This window comes from Rhipicephalus microplus, chromosome 2 (genome assembly GCF_043290135.1).
Source record: "Rhipicephalus microplus isolate Deutch F79 chromosome 2, USDA_Rmic, whole genome shotgun sequence".
NCBI classification, from domain to species: domain Eukaryota; kingdom Metazoa; phylum Arthropoda; class Arachnida; order Ixodida; family Ixodidae; genus Rhipicephalus; species Rhipicephalus microplus.
Genome location: NC_134701.1, coordinates 277,162,759 through 277,177,430, shown reverse-complemented (window position 1 = coordinate 277,177,430; position 14,672 = coordinate 277,162,759). Strand labels below are relative to the sequence as shown.

The 14,672-nt window shown below is 48.4% G+C and overlaps 1 protein-coding gene across 3 annotated transcripts in view; it reads left to right on the top strand.

The window, feature by feature from the left end:
- Window positions 1–14,672, top strand: part of Shrm (shroom) — a 483,853-nt gene that overhangs the window by 410,446 nt on the left and 58,735 nt on the right. For all 3 annotated transcript variants that reach the window (XM_075882065.1, XM_075882066.1, XM_075882067.1), the window contains 2 exons: window positions 1,089–2,004; window positions 6,511–6,824. In XM_075882065.1, coding sequence (XP_075738180.1) covers window positions 1,089–2,004; window positions 6,511–6,824 — 1,230 coding nt within the window. The remainder of the gene's footprint in view (window positions 1–1,088; window positions 2,005–6,510; window positions 6,825–14,672) is intronic.

Genomic DNA, 14,672 nt, shown 5'->3' with positions numbered 1-14,672 from the left:
GCATTTCAAAATGTCTCTGACTCCTCTTTCACTCTGAAGCAACAGAAAAAAATTGCTCGCACCAAGTCCAGGACTATTCGGGAAGTTGCTGGTGCTGTCGTGCCTGTGAATTCGGTTCCCAACGAAATGCGCACCGCCACCACAACTTTAGACGGACAAACTCAACTCGCTGCCCTAGATGAGTTGTAATGTTGCTTGCGACGTTAAAACATCACATGGCTTCGTCATTGCAACAGTGTAAATCTCACCAGGAGTAAACCGGACGTGCGTCTGGTTGACCTCCCTGCCTTTCATTTCTTCCCTTCCTCCTCCTCCTCCTCACCAGGAGTATTGCGGACTGACGTCGTGCACAACTTCCTTGTGGTGCCTACAAGTTGTACCGTGATAGTAACTGAAGACTTCAACGTTAATGTACTTAGACCTGAAAATCAGTGGCTTGTCGCGTTTCTCCATGGCGAACTTGGACTTCGCCTCCTGTCAGACGTCACGCAGTCAACTATTCACAACACTTGTTTAGATAATGTGGTGTCACTGCATTACTGTGATTCAAGTGCAATCGCTTATGTTCACTACGTTGTGTATGGTTCCTAAATCTCCTAGCCTTACTTTGTATAACAAACCGATGTGTTTGTATCGCATTCATTGCTTCGGGCTTTTCCGGAACTGTGACTTTTTTTTCTTTCGTATCATATACTGAAACACTATAAGAAAAGGTGTGTGCCCCTTGTGGCGCTTAGCAAATTAAATGCTTGCAGAGTTAAATATTGCGTTAGCGGGTGCTTGCTTTTGCACTCGGCTTCACAGCTTATCAACCCAGCTCAGCTACAATACCTGGAGGCTATACTTCTGCGTTATGCTACAGAAGCGCTGGACATGGTCTAGTGCAGGTGCATCATTTCAACTGTCAGCTTCTGTCTGCTTCTGTGAGTCCTCCTTGTCACGTGTGCAGCAGCAACGAAGTCTGAGTTAAGCTATTTGCCTTCCCGCATATATCTCCGATTCTCTTCTATGTACTCTGTTATCCCGAATTGCCGCAAAATTGCCGTTGTGCCAAACCCTCATTTCTCGTGATGATATCTCTGTTTCAGGAGGCCATCCGTGAGCGGAGGACGTAAGGCCCAGCTTCGCGAAGTGCGGCTACCGGACCGGGGCACACCCGCTCTGCAGCTACTCACCTCTGAGGGTGTAACGCTAGCCGTTGCTCCGGCTGCCAGACCCCCAGGGGAGGAGGCGGACACCAGAGGAGGAGGCGCAACTGGCTCTGACAGCGTGGTCGACATGGTGTCTCAGCTGAGCAAGCCCGTAGACCGGAGGGCTCAACAGGACAAGTTGCTCGACAGAGCGCCCGAGAAACTACTCGAATCGAGAGTGGCTAACAACAATAACAGCACCTTTAACAATAACAACAACAATAACAACGCCGGTGGCAGTCCCGTCACCTCTGTCGTGACCCAGCATGGCCGGAGATCCGAAGTCATCACGGCGACGGTGCTTTCGGGTCACAAAGAAGTGACTCCGGTGCACCTGGCGCTGCACGCCAGGGGTGGACATCAGGAAAGGAATCAAGACAAAGGGAACAGTCCTCTGGAGAAGAAGACGCGCTCCAGGGACAGCCCGAGGTCGCGCGAGAAGATGATTATTCCGGACGAGAGGTTCGCGAGCTTAGAAGAAAGTATCAGGTCGTCACAGCCTAACAGGAGAAACCAGGACAAGCTCTTCGATAGAGTGCACGAGAAGTGTCTCGACGTTCGGATCCAGGGACCCCTTCGAGGTGGAGATTCGTCGGAAGGAACGACCGCGAATGGCTCTCCGTTCGTGGCGCAACCTCCCCCGGCCGTGCCGCCGCGAAGGAGTCCTTCGTCCGATCCGAAGCCACCGCCACGACCGCCGCCCAAGAGAAGCGTGGCCGCGCCGGCAGTTTCGGACGAGAACGGCGTCGACGACGAAGCCGAGCTACAGAGGATCACGGAGCGCATTGCTGGTCACGTCAATCTGGCTATAGCGGTGAGACGAGCTGAACGTGTCTTTAAACAAAGGGACACTAAATAGAAGTGATGGTTTATATTGAACTGTCCCATAAGAGCCGTAATATTGCTGGTTCACTATTACAAGTTTATGAATAGAGAAACAAAGTGTCGTTGTTTTTTTTTTTAATCTCGTGCTGAAACCGACGAGCCTGACGTCACGAATTTCAGTGCGTGTTTTACATATTTTGGCAATATTGGCTCAACAAAATAACTTGAGGCTCGGTGTGGTAAGTCTGCCGCCCCCTCGGAGGAAAATGTACTTCATTTTTACCAAATAGGAACTACAGAGAACCGTCAGAATTGATGACGTAATGGCGACTGGTGCGGGAGCTTCAATGTGACATTGTCACTCGCATTTGTAGCGTGTTTTCTCGCTTACCATGCGTCTTACTGCGGCAAGCATGGTGATTTTAGCATGGTGCAAGAGCAATTGATCAAAACGGCAAACATCGTTTTTTTATTCGTTTTTTTCGTTCGCTTGATTTCCTACATCCTTTTTTACTTCGCTGGTGAATGTGGTCATTCACTTTCATTTACTTGCGAGAGAAAAGGGAAGTCTCCGGAAAGCAGCCTACTGCGCGTCTTTGCGGGTATCTCGGAACGTTATCCAAAGTGGGTCATTAACATTTCAGCCAACCATAAATAGTGGCAAGTGAGTCTGCCTGTGAAGATTGCTTCTTCTCAATATGACCCGTCATGCAATGAAGCCAGCTTGCAAAGTGAAAGGATTTGCGTGGCGTATTTTGAATAACAATTAGATCTGTGGTGTACGCTTGGTGAAATGCGGACGCAGTTGCAGAAAATTTGCACTACCACAGTTTGGGTAGAAACAAAACTTAAATAACTGTTCGTTTTATTTTACGTAGCACTGCTGTATGAACGCAGCAAACGAATAGAGCGAGAGAGCAAGGTTGCAAGAATGAAACGTTTCTAAGGTGCGGCTGTGGTGTAGACAGTTAAAACTTGTTTTCCTTCAATAACATGCCATATTTAGAGCTAATAAGTGCTTGCGTACTGAACACGCCTCTAACTCTATGGAAGAACTTGCCTTTGGGCGTGTTGGTGCCTTAGTTTGCTGAACATTTCGTTACTGGCCCTACAGGAACATTAAAAAATGGAAAAAAAGAGACTGACTGGTGCCAAATTACCAAGTGTTCATTGCCGGTGGTAGCTGAAAAACAGGTAAACTCCCTTCTACGCGAAGTGACGTGAAAGAGTTACCACAGACATGTCAGCACGTTAGCAGTTGATTAAAGAAGGATAACTCAGATGCTGACGTTAAGGAGAACTCGTTAGTTGTAGCTGTTACGAAGGAATAACAAAAGAGGCGCGTGATGTACATGCCATACATTTCATATACCTATTCGGTTTCAGCCCTACAGAAGTTTCTTGAGAGGGTATCCTGATGCTTAAAACGACCTAATATGTGCCTTAAGCCGACTGTTAATTCGTACCGTTTGTTTTGCACCTTATTCGATTGAAGATTCCCGAAGGAGCAGCGAGGATAACGATACAAAGTGTTTGGAATGAAAAAGAAATGTGCTTCGCATTCAAACTTTGTTTTCTCGCACCTCACGTGCAGGCGCTTCTAAATAGACAAAATCTAAGCGCGATATATGGTGTATCTGGTGGCGTTTTTATTCATTTCTGTCCCCTGAGCTGCTTCAGGATTGCTACGATTGTTGCGAGAAACAGAAACATTAGTTCGTTGAAACAAAGTCTACAACCTGGGTATCTCGTTTCTCAGAAGGGCACGATTACTCTAGTCATCCTGTCACTAACATCATAGGCAGTTGGCGCAACTCGTTATTTGCCGTGCCCAGCTCGGCGCAGCGGGAAGTAACGAGGGCTGGCCAATAGTTGATTTATTTATTTTTTTTTATTTATTTAAACTGTCAATCTGAAGAGGAAATATAGCAGGGAGGGCAAGTAAATACACTACATAACATAAAGAATAAAAGAAAGTGAAACTATGAAAAGCAGGCAAGCACTACACTGTCGAAGGCACAGAATTGAAAACCAAGATACAAAACGTTGAAAAAAAAAATCACAGCATATTCACGGAGTGAATGATAATGAGTGGGGCAAAGCGTCCGTCAGCCCGCCCGTCCGTTCTTGCTTCCGTCTGTCCGCGCGACCCTCCTTGCGTCCATCCATGTGTCCGTCCATCTGTCCGTGCGTCCGTCCGTGAGTCCGCCCACCCATCTGCCTGTCTGTCTGTTCGTGTGTCCATCCGTCCGTCCGTCTGCTAGTCTGTCTGTCCGTCCGTCCGTGCACCCATCTGGTGAACACTCCAAGTGCCGCCATCTCCCATCTCCTGTGGCACATGCCCGCTCTAGAGCGGGTTTGTGCCACCAGTGGCTATGTACTACTACATACATACAAGAGATGGACAGACCTACGCCTTAAGGAGCTTCGCCCCTAAAATGTGTAATAGGCTACGGGTTTTTTTTTTACACAAGTAGTTTGGTCTATTTGGGTCAGGTTAAAAGGTGAAATTATGTCGAAAATCACGTTCGACAATCTTGAGCGATAGTTCATAGTAGGCCAATCGATATCAGGTAGGTTATCGTCTTCGAGCATTATCAATGTAGCCCCTTTTATGTGGTGAAGCATGTACATGTGCGAACACGTTAGAATATCAATATTTTACGAAGGGATAGGATAGACGCAACACACGATGATCGGGTGAACATGATATTGTAATCGACAAAGGTCGCCTCAACACCTTCGACATCAGGAAGAAGTGTGAAAGTAATTTTGCGCTTTATCAGAATAGCTACCCTACCGCCGCGTGTTGGCCTATCTTTGCGTATGAAGAAGTATTGTGGTACATGTCTTTCGAAATCTTTCACATTTTTGTTTAGCCATGTTTCCGTGATAGCTCAAAAATCTGGATTTGTAACGAGAAGAAAAAGTTCTAGTGAAGTAAGTTTAGGTAGTAGGCTACGTACATTTACGTTCGTGAATATTATTTCTGCCGATGTTGCATTGTGCGAGGTCGGAGGTGAAATGCCCGTGACTCGGCTTTGCCGTTTTTTTTTTTTTCATTTGTTGCTCGAGAGGCGGATCTGATTTGATTAATGGTGTTCTTTTCCTCGTTCCAGATGTACAATTATCAAATGATACAAAATTTGTCAGAATTTAAAACTACCTTATCCTTTCTAGCTTTAGCTGCATGCCATAGATTTTTCCTAAACTCACACACTCGGACAGAAAAATCTTCGCTAATAGCCATTAAGCTTTTGGCAATACTTCATGAATTTCATTTCTTTCTCTGCAGTCAACAATAGTTTAAAAATGATAGACCTCGCTTTCTTGGATCTATGTTTTCCTATGCGATGAATTGTCTCAATCGTTACGAGATCAATCTTCAGGCATTCCTTCAAACCATTTTTACAAATCAGTTCTTCGAGCAAGTCGGTGTTGTTTTAGGTGTTTTCTAGAATGTCATGCAGAATCAAGGTCGATCTTCTGGAGCGAATTTTCAGATTGTTCATTTTAAACTCGAGGGATTTTACAACTCCAAGATTGTTAACCTGGTCTACGCATGACGAGACCTTGCCATCCGGAACAGCTAGTTTTTTTTTAAATTTAACTATATTGATTTAGGCCGATCTTCTTTGATTTCTTTCAAATCATCGGCTATTTGCTGAAGCGGCTTGGAAGTGGGACAAATCGGAACCAGGGTTTGTTTCAATATCACCAGCTAGTAGTAGTAGTTTCACCAATAATACACGTAGTCCTTAAAACACTGGACAAAAAAGCCGAGGGCACGACAACACAATTAAGCAGATATTGTCCGAATGAATTGATTTGCCTTAGCGTCTACCTGCCTGTAACCAGTAAATAAACAGGTTAGGCTCCTGTGCGGTGTCGTCCGCAGTTTGTGCGTTCCTTGTCAGGCCCCAGCGCCATCTTCAGGTCTCAGTGGGCCGCGCTGGTGGTCGCTGATGCCGTCCCAGCCTGGTTGTCGAGTGGGTTTATCACTAGCTGAGTAAACTTGGCACTTGTTGCAGAAAATCCCGGTTGACTGGGCTGCGTGCATCTAACAGATTAGGCGCTTCGTATCCTGCCAGTATCAACAACAGGACGTCAATCATCTGTAACCAGTAGATAAACGGGTTAGGCCACATGCTTATACGGTGTCACCGCGTCCTACCAATAAAATGACGTTACAGCCCCACAAGAAGCCCCTTACTAGAAAGGTCCCCGCATACTGATGCAAACTGTGGTCTCCAACTTCTGAAAAGTGGGGGACCACAGTTTTCGACGTCATTTAGGCAAACTTGTATGTCTGTAGCTCGTGGCAACCATGAATCAGCTGACGTGGCTACACAGAAGGGAAATGTTATCGGGTACGCCATATACTATAGCGCTTTGTGGCAAATAAATTGTCTTCCGCACGTGAGTCTCGATCAGGCTAGTTTCCCCCGAACCCCGTATTTCAGCTCATTTTTAACAAGGTCCTAAATTCTCGCAGGAAACGCCGTGTCCAGAGTCCCTGCAGCCCCCCGACCCTGTTCCCGGAAGGGACGGAGTGGGCTCCACCGAGGGTGCTGTGAGCTCGTCGACGGCGGCTACTGGTCGGCCGGTGTCTTGGACGAGCCTGTGCTCGAGCCCGGAGTTACCCCTGCCTTCTCCTCCCCCACTGCCTCCGGCGGTGCGAGACCTGTGCTCACCGCCGGCGGAGGACGATGACGAACCCCTGCCGCCGCCGCCGGACGACCTTGACCACGTCTCGCAGCAGCAGCCAGGTTCGGTCGCCGTCCAGGACTGCGACCCCGCGGATCCCAGGTGAGAACTCTCGCGTCGTAGAAGTAAGTAAAAGGAGGGAGCGAGACAGCATGACGAATATCCACTTTTCTTAACAAGAATCACCGAAAAAGAAATGGAAAAAGAGTCAACACTGTAGTCACACGGGAGGATGCTTAGAAAGACCATGAATGGCTAAGTCCGGCTTTCTTCAAGAACTACATTATCCCATGAATAGCATAAAAAACAACAGTATTCCACGTTACCTGTAGAACGGCAACGCTATCATGTCTGCGAAAAGGGGCGAGCACAACATAGCTGACTGGACGATACCTCACCGGACATTGTATGACTAGTCTACCTTCCACTAATGGTACCGTTTGGTCCTGTTGATCTTCGCATCCAGCACGACACGTTTCCTCCGTGCAAAACACCGTGAAATTACCAAACGAGTAATGGTTTGGCTCTTATTGACGTGATGGCTACGTTTCCTCATCCAGTACTCTACGTCGCTTTCAATGCCATGCGACGTGGCCGTGCCATGGATGTGCCGCCGCATGCCCTTAATCGGGCTTTCACTTTTGGTTGGAGCCATGCACTATTTTCCGCGTATAGAGACGGTATTCGTTCAACCCTCTGTTCCCTCCCTTCCTCCTTCTAGCTCTAACGGTGGTAGTCCGCGAGTACATTCTTTTATGCAAAGGATCTCGTCCCGTTCAAGAAAGAAATTTACCCTGCTTCTGTTTCCTCTTAACGTTGTTACCTCCTGAAATTTCCTATAGACATAACGCACGTGTTAGAAGCTTTTGGGTCTTCTCGTGTCTTCTTTTCTATCCAACGTCTAAGAAAACTCGAGTCTGCCCTTTGTTTTTATTCGACGCTTCTGTTACTACAGAGCACTGGCGAAGTGGGCCTCAAGCAATTTCGCCGCCATTCGTCCATCCACTTACACCCCGAGACACATCGACCTGTTCATCAAGTCAACCACGCTTCTTCTTCGCGTTCGCCAATGTAGCGTGGAATTTCACGTGTACGTAACTTATTTTCCCCTTTGTCTCGTTCTTGTCCATCGTGCAGGCGAACCTTTATTCCACGCGTGTGTCCGGTAAGCTTGCCGGGATTCAATTTTCTTTTTTCTTTTTTTTCGTTAGTCCGTATCTCCCCAGTTAAATTGAGTTTTTCGCGCTAATGGAGACTGGCCGCAGTACGGCTTTACGCGTGCATATGTAATGTGTTCTCGCCGGCACAGAGCTGTGCGAAAGGTACAGCGAGTGGGTTGCGTGCGTGTGCCAGTCGCCCAGCAGTCTCCGGTGCATCTCCGAAGCCTGTCGCCAATTGAGTTTTGCGACGCGATGGCACAGTGCGCGCGCTGCTCTCGACGGCTTTCGGGCCGAGTTTAAACATTCATGGCGTGACAATCTGTACGACACGGCGCTCCTATACACCAGTGCACTTCCCACGCAGTCTCGCGCGTGGGAAGTGCACTGGTGGTGCACTAGCGTCGTTTGACTCGCGTAGGCAAACACTCTGCCAGAGAAACGTGGAGCGGTACCTGCAATTGCGTAAGTAAACTTACAAGCCGCTGGCGGGATTGTAATTACGGGAGTACGCCGTCGGGTCGAACGCGCGCGCCTGCAGCAGCGCACCCCAGCGCGCGTCTGGAAATTGATAAAGGACCCGGCAGAGGGCTCTGCCGTTCTTCACGCGCGGCCGGCAGCAAACCTCCGAGAAAAATGAGCCTCCGCTGGCGCCGCCTTGGGACCGGTGAGAAAAGTGCTCCTCTCCCAAGATAGCGCCGGATAATGGAAATGGCGAGGCGGCGGCGCACATTATTCGCGTCGAGACTATACCCAGGGGAGACTTCCCCCCCTTGGCTTGCTTTTTTTTGTTTTTGTTGTTATGTTTCTTACGCACGCACGCGCTACTCAAATACGAGCGTTTCTTTTCTTTCTTTTTTTTTTGCGTGGTGTCTGATACACGCTGCTTTTCGATATGTGTGTTTGTGTAGTCGAGTGTAAGGAAACACATTTTAGGAAGACGAACCCCGGTCGATGTGTCTGTGTGTGCCCGTAGTATACGGCCTGTATAGTGGCCTTTACTGTGCGTGTGGGCTGTACGAAAGCGCTTTACTTTTGAGGTCGAGAACGTTGCTTCGTGCAAGAGGTGCGCCCGCTTCTGCCTGTCCTCGACGCGGCAAGATGCGCTCGGTGCACTGGTTTATTTCTTGACCAACTCGAGAGTTTGGACATGCAACAGCGACGGTATATCGAGAGTTCCCTATGGAAACGCCGACGCCAGGACCAATCGATTAGTTCGAGCGCAACAGCGTTAAACAACAGAAGGCTGTAAGGAAAAAAGGCTACCGAAAGCTTTGAGAAGAGCCGGGTAGAAAAAAAAATTAGTGTTTTCGTGTCACTAAGTTTCTTAGAGCGCTGCCTTCGTTCTTTTGGCTTCTCTTCGTGCGGCGTGCTCGTCTCGGCGCAGCCTGGTTTGTTGTTTCTGTTTGACTGGAACTTCTTTGATTCGGGGCGTTCGTACCTTTGATACATTTAACGGATTTTGTGATAGCAGGGCTAGCTTTGCTTCACTTCCATTCGCTGAGTCGTTGTGATTATTTACGAGTGACGAAGCGCAGGATCTCCTCCGCTGGTTTTTAAGGCTCTGTTCTTCTGTAAACCACACTTACAATAGCCAGGATTTGGTTTCGTAGTGTCCAGGAAGGGCCTTATCCGCATACACGCCGCTGTTCTTGTTTCGCTTCATTTAATACCACGATAAGTCATATTATTATACACCGTGGTCGTCCCATATTTTTTCATCACTAATTATCAAGCAGACGGTTAGTCAGATAAAATTTTTAGTTATGAGCCTGTCACTCTTGTGTTACTTTCGTTTGACAACCGAATGCCTAGTTTTCTGCTTTCTTGAACGATGCATGAATAGAAGATCGCGTTATAGTGACTCTCGCCATAAGGTTTGACGAACCACTGTCTCCATTCTGCAGTATGGAACACAACTTCGAACAGGTTTGACTGCTACAAAGTAATGTCAAATAATAATATTAGTAATAATAAAAGAAACCTGTAAGTCTCCTCGTGCAAAATACAACTACGTCTCCTCTCCTGAAATCCGTGCGCTTCATTTATTCTGGTATCACACATCCACATTCACACACACACACTCGCGAAATAAAAAGCGTGCAGATTTGGGAGAGATCGTTCGAACTGGTGAATAATCGAGCCGATAAAGTTGTTCATGAGAACTTAATATAGGTTTGGGGATTCCCCAACGAAAGAAGAACAGTCACTCGCGAAAACATGTCCTATGCGCGCCAGGCGCTAATTACTACCGACACTGCAGTGGTATAAGAGGGAGTCAGCATTCGCAGCACTGCACCAATCAAGCGAGGTGGAGTGCATAAAACTCCTGATCTTCTACCCGTAAGAGCTCTGCATATCCTGATCTCACAAGAAAGTGTGCAGCGTTGTGGAAGCTGGCGCGAAGTGATCAGCGACCGACTCGACAAGGCTTTCCTTCATAACGGGGAATGTTGGGCGTCAGGATTCTCGTGTGAAGGGACAACAGTCACTCGCGAAAACCTCTTTTACGCGTGACTACCGACATTGAAGTGGTGCAAAACAGACAGTTCACGAACACGGAAAGGCAGGGCCACTTGTGGAAACGATGGGCTGCAGTGGCACTCCGCGTTCACGAATTATTTTCATCTCTTCACCCTTCCGAATCTTCCCCACCGAGCTTCTGCCTTTTTAGCAGGAACCGTTGGTATTCGCAGTACTGCACCGATTTAGCGAGGCGAAGCAGACGAAACTCCGGAGGTTCAACGCCGAATCCTCTCGTCTTCCATCGGCATTCGCGAAGTGAAAACCGTTCGTTCCCTCGGGAAGTGGAAGAGCGTCGCAGCCTCGAAAACGGCGCGGCGGTGCATGGAGCTCCGAAACTGCGGCTCTGGCGCGGGTGGCTCTGGCCGCGCTCTTCGCGAGCTCGCAGGACGGTGTAGTGGAAGAAGAGTTGTTCTGGCGCAGCGCCGTGATGGATGGCGGCCGTGCCTCGCTTCCGCCTCATTTCTCGGACTCGCTCGTTTTAATGCGGTTATCTACCGGAGCGCAGCCAGCCAGAAGGAAACGCGATGAACGGCCTGCCTCGGCGGATCCCGCTTACCCTTTTCTTTCCCTCTCCCGCCTGCTTCGGGAAAACGGAGCGTGTGCGAGACCAGAATGGAGCCTCCGCGAAAGGCCATCCACTAAATGCAGAGGTTCGCTCTGCAGCGAAAGTGCACTGGGGTGCACTGTCATAAAGAGTACATTCTCTAGTTCGTCTATTATGCTTTCCAGAGGTTAAAGCTGCAAGTACCGGAGGGTCGGCGCCTGTTGTGTGCAGGAAGGAGACAGCGCCCGCGGTCTACTGATAGCGGTTGGCGCCCAAAGCCTGCCTTGGCAGATCATAGGATCCCGCTTACCCTTCTCTCCCTGCCACCTTATTCGAGGAAACAGCGCCTGCGCAGAACAAGAGGGGAAAAGATAGGCTACCACAAGAGGCAGAGGTTCGGACTGAAGCTAGCGTGGTGCACTATCATAAAGAAAAACGTTCTCGCGTATTTCACGCGCTTTTCAGTGGTTCAAGCCGCAACTGTTGGAGGGAGCTATGGTCAGTGCCCGTAGTGTGTAAGAAGTGGACAGAAACCCCTGCCTCTCAATTGGTTACTGCGAAGCCGGGCTATTCGCGTAATGACTTTGTTGAGCAACGGTTTTCTGTTTGCTTTCAAAAGGCTACGAATAGTTCTCTCGATTCCTCGAGACTAACGCTTCCACGCGTTTAAACCATGTAGTTGTACCTGTTCCCGCGCAAGCACATTTTCCGAACGTGATCTCGCTGGCAGGAAGGCAGTTTATCGTGTCAGAAGTGACTTGTCGTGACAGCGTATCTCCAGGAAAATGGCGAATCTCTCTCTGTTGATTTGGACAGCTCTTGCGTGCCTATCGCCAAGAAAGCGAAACGCACGCACGGACGCACGCGCACAAACACACACGCACACAAGAAAGAAAGAAAGAAAAAAAGAAAGAAAGAAAGAAAGAAAGGAAGAAAGAGAAAGAAAGAAAGAAAGAGAAAGTGTGGTGCTGCAAGCACGTGCACCCCAATATTATTTTACCCCCTTTTTTTTCAAATACGCGAAGGCTCCTGAATTTTTCGTTCCTGGACCTCGCCGATGTTATATATACCTCTCGTACTTGCGCTAGCCCAGGACTGATTGCTTGTTTGGGTCGTAGTTATATCCAAGCTCATATCTGTGCCCTTCTTCTTTTCTTCTTCTCTTCTTCTTCATTTTAGCTTTCTTCTTGTTGTTTTTAGATTTTCAGGTTCTCTCTCCCGCTAATACAGCATATATTTTTACGTATCGCTCTACTCCGATGGCCGCAATGGTTTCCTGGTCCTCGTCCGCACGCTTGGTGTGGCGACGTGGCCCTGGATTTGCCAGTCCTTTGCTTTCGGGGCAAGTGTTTTTAAAAAAGGGCCGTTCCCATCTGTATCTGTGTGCACGCCAGTTGATGTCGGCGCAGTCCACCTATACGAACTACGTGCGTGTTTACACACGCACAGCAGCAAGGAGAGACGCGCGCACCAGATGTTGAGGAATGAAAATGGGACGCACTTTCGAATGCCTCGCTGTGTCGTCCATGTCGAGAATTCTTCGAGTACTAGGCGGCGACCTTTTCGGAGATGCGAGTCATATCACTGCCGCGTATTCACTTTTCGTTCGCTTCGGCGTTCCCCATTCTGCCCGCTTCTGCTTGTTTGCTGCGTGGAGCGCAAAGTGGATAACCCGGTATACGGGATACAGAGGCGCACGTGTAAACAGCGAAGAGTCCGCTAGGCTGGTATTGTTATTATTTTTTTTCTCTGCCGCCTTGTTTGTTTAAATTCGGGGGCGCTGCTTTCGGGGACATCAGTGTTATGATTCGCTTTCGCAAATAAGAGAGCCGGAAATCTCTCCGTCGCGGCGATATATTCATGCGTACAATGCTGGCGCGCTTGTTTGGCGTCGCAGTGGATAAGAGGAGCCTGTTTCGCGTTTGCCGCCAAAAACACCGCAAGTAATGGGCGTGGAAAGCGCTACTGTCACGCTGTTGGGATAATATTTACTATACCTCGGTATGAGAGATGAATCAGAACTTTTCATGGCTCTCTCTCTCCCTCTCTCTCTCTCTCTCTCTCTCTCTCTCTCTCTCTCTCTCTCTCTCTCTCTTTCTTGTTCTCTTTCGCTTTCTCTCTGTCTTCAGCATAAATTGTACAACTGTGCCGGCGATTGAAAACATCCACCAATTTTTTTAAAAGCAAAGCAAGTGTTGTGTCGTTTTTTTTTTTTACTTACAGTTGCGATTCTGAAAGCACGTGCTACATGCATTTATACGAAACTGAATCAGACTACCAAAACTCAGTGTTGAGTGGACAATATTGTTTGTAACAACCAAACAAATGCAACAGTCAATATTTACAAGACGGGCAACTTCACTATCTTTATCACTCTGATGACTTAACTTGGATGCTGCTGCTATTTGAAATATCTTTAGTGGTGATGATAGTGTTCTGACGTCTTGATAACACCAATTCGCATTCTGTGGCTTCAACAGGAACATTGGTTCATGTAAGTTTTTACAACTTTTTTTGTTTATGGCAATAAGCCATCTTGACAAACACTAATGTCGAGAGGATAAAAATATTGTGCTATCAATATAAATACCAATATTTTGTGGAATCACTGTCGTGTACCTTGCGAACGCCAATTGACCTAGCTTACTTCAAATCTGTAGCCCATACACTTGCTAACTCGCTCGCCAATCATGTGGATTTTTATAGTTTTTACTGCCTTACACGCCAACGTTTGCCTAAGAGGTTATACAGTGCCCAGCGAGGGCTAGTGGTGAACGAAGACCCGGTGCACGACAGCCCTGTTTACCTCCTGCCTCACTGTCTCATTTAGTTTGTCGATGCTTCCTCGAACACCGGTCATACTTTATACGACGCTGAGTATCAACCCGTCCACCCGATGCAAGGACGAGGACCCGATGACGTTAAGCGAATTAAAATAAGCTGGCTTCGCGCGGTTTGAGAGAGAGGCAGCGCGGCATGACACGCCGTACTCGAGCGGCGCTGCAACGCGAGCGGTTGCAAACACTGCCCGCGGCCTTTGCCGAGCCAAACAAACGCCGCAGGCTTCGCAAAGGCCCCCCCCCCCCCCCCCCCCTGCCCATGCAGCCCGAGTTCACGTTGCCGTGAACAGCATTCGCGGTTGGGACTGTATAGGAGATACGGGGAAAATGGAAGCCGGGAATATGGGAATAAAGGGGAAGTTAGGGACTGTGTAGGAGATACGGGGAAAGGGGGAGTCGGGAATATGGGGATAAAGGGGAAGTTGTGGTTGAGCCGGTTGCGCGCGAGGCGCAGGTGCTCGACACCGCAGGCCGCAACTTCCAATTATTCGGAGCGGCAAATTCAATGAGAGAAGCTAGGCAGCGGGAAAACGCGTTTATCGTGATTACGGTTCCCTCCTGCCTCCTCCTCGCTTAGTGTACCTGGATGTCCCCCGTGCCAGCGTGCCTTCTCTTGTGAGAGGGTGAGTGTGTGTGCTTGTGCAACCTGGATTGTGTGGTGCTGGCTGTAGCGGTGTGGTATACAAAACCCTACTGAAACGTTCCGTATGCGAGTCCAATAATTCCATATGTTTCCATAAAGAATACATATGTTTCCTATATCTTTTCCATATATTTCCGTAAGATTCTTACGGAAACATACGGAATTATTGGACATCGCATACGGAACGTTTCACTAGGGTTAAGACCGGGCTTTTCCTTCCCCCCTCCCCCCATTTTCTCC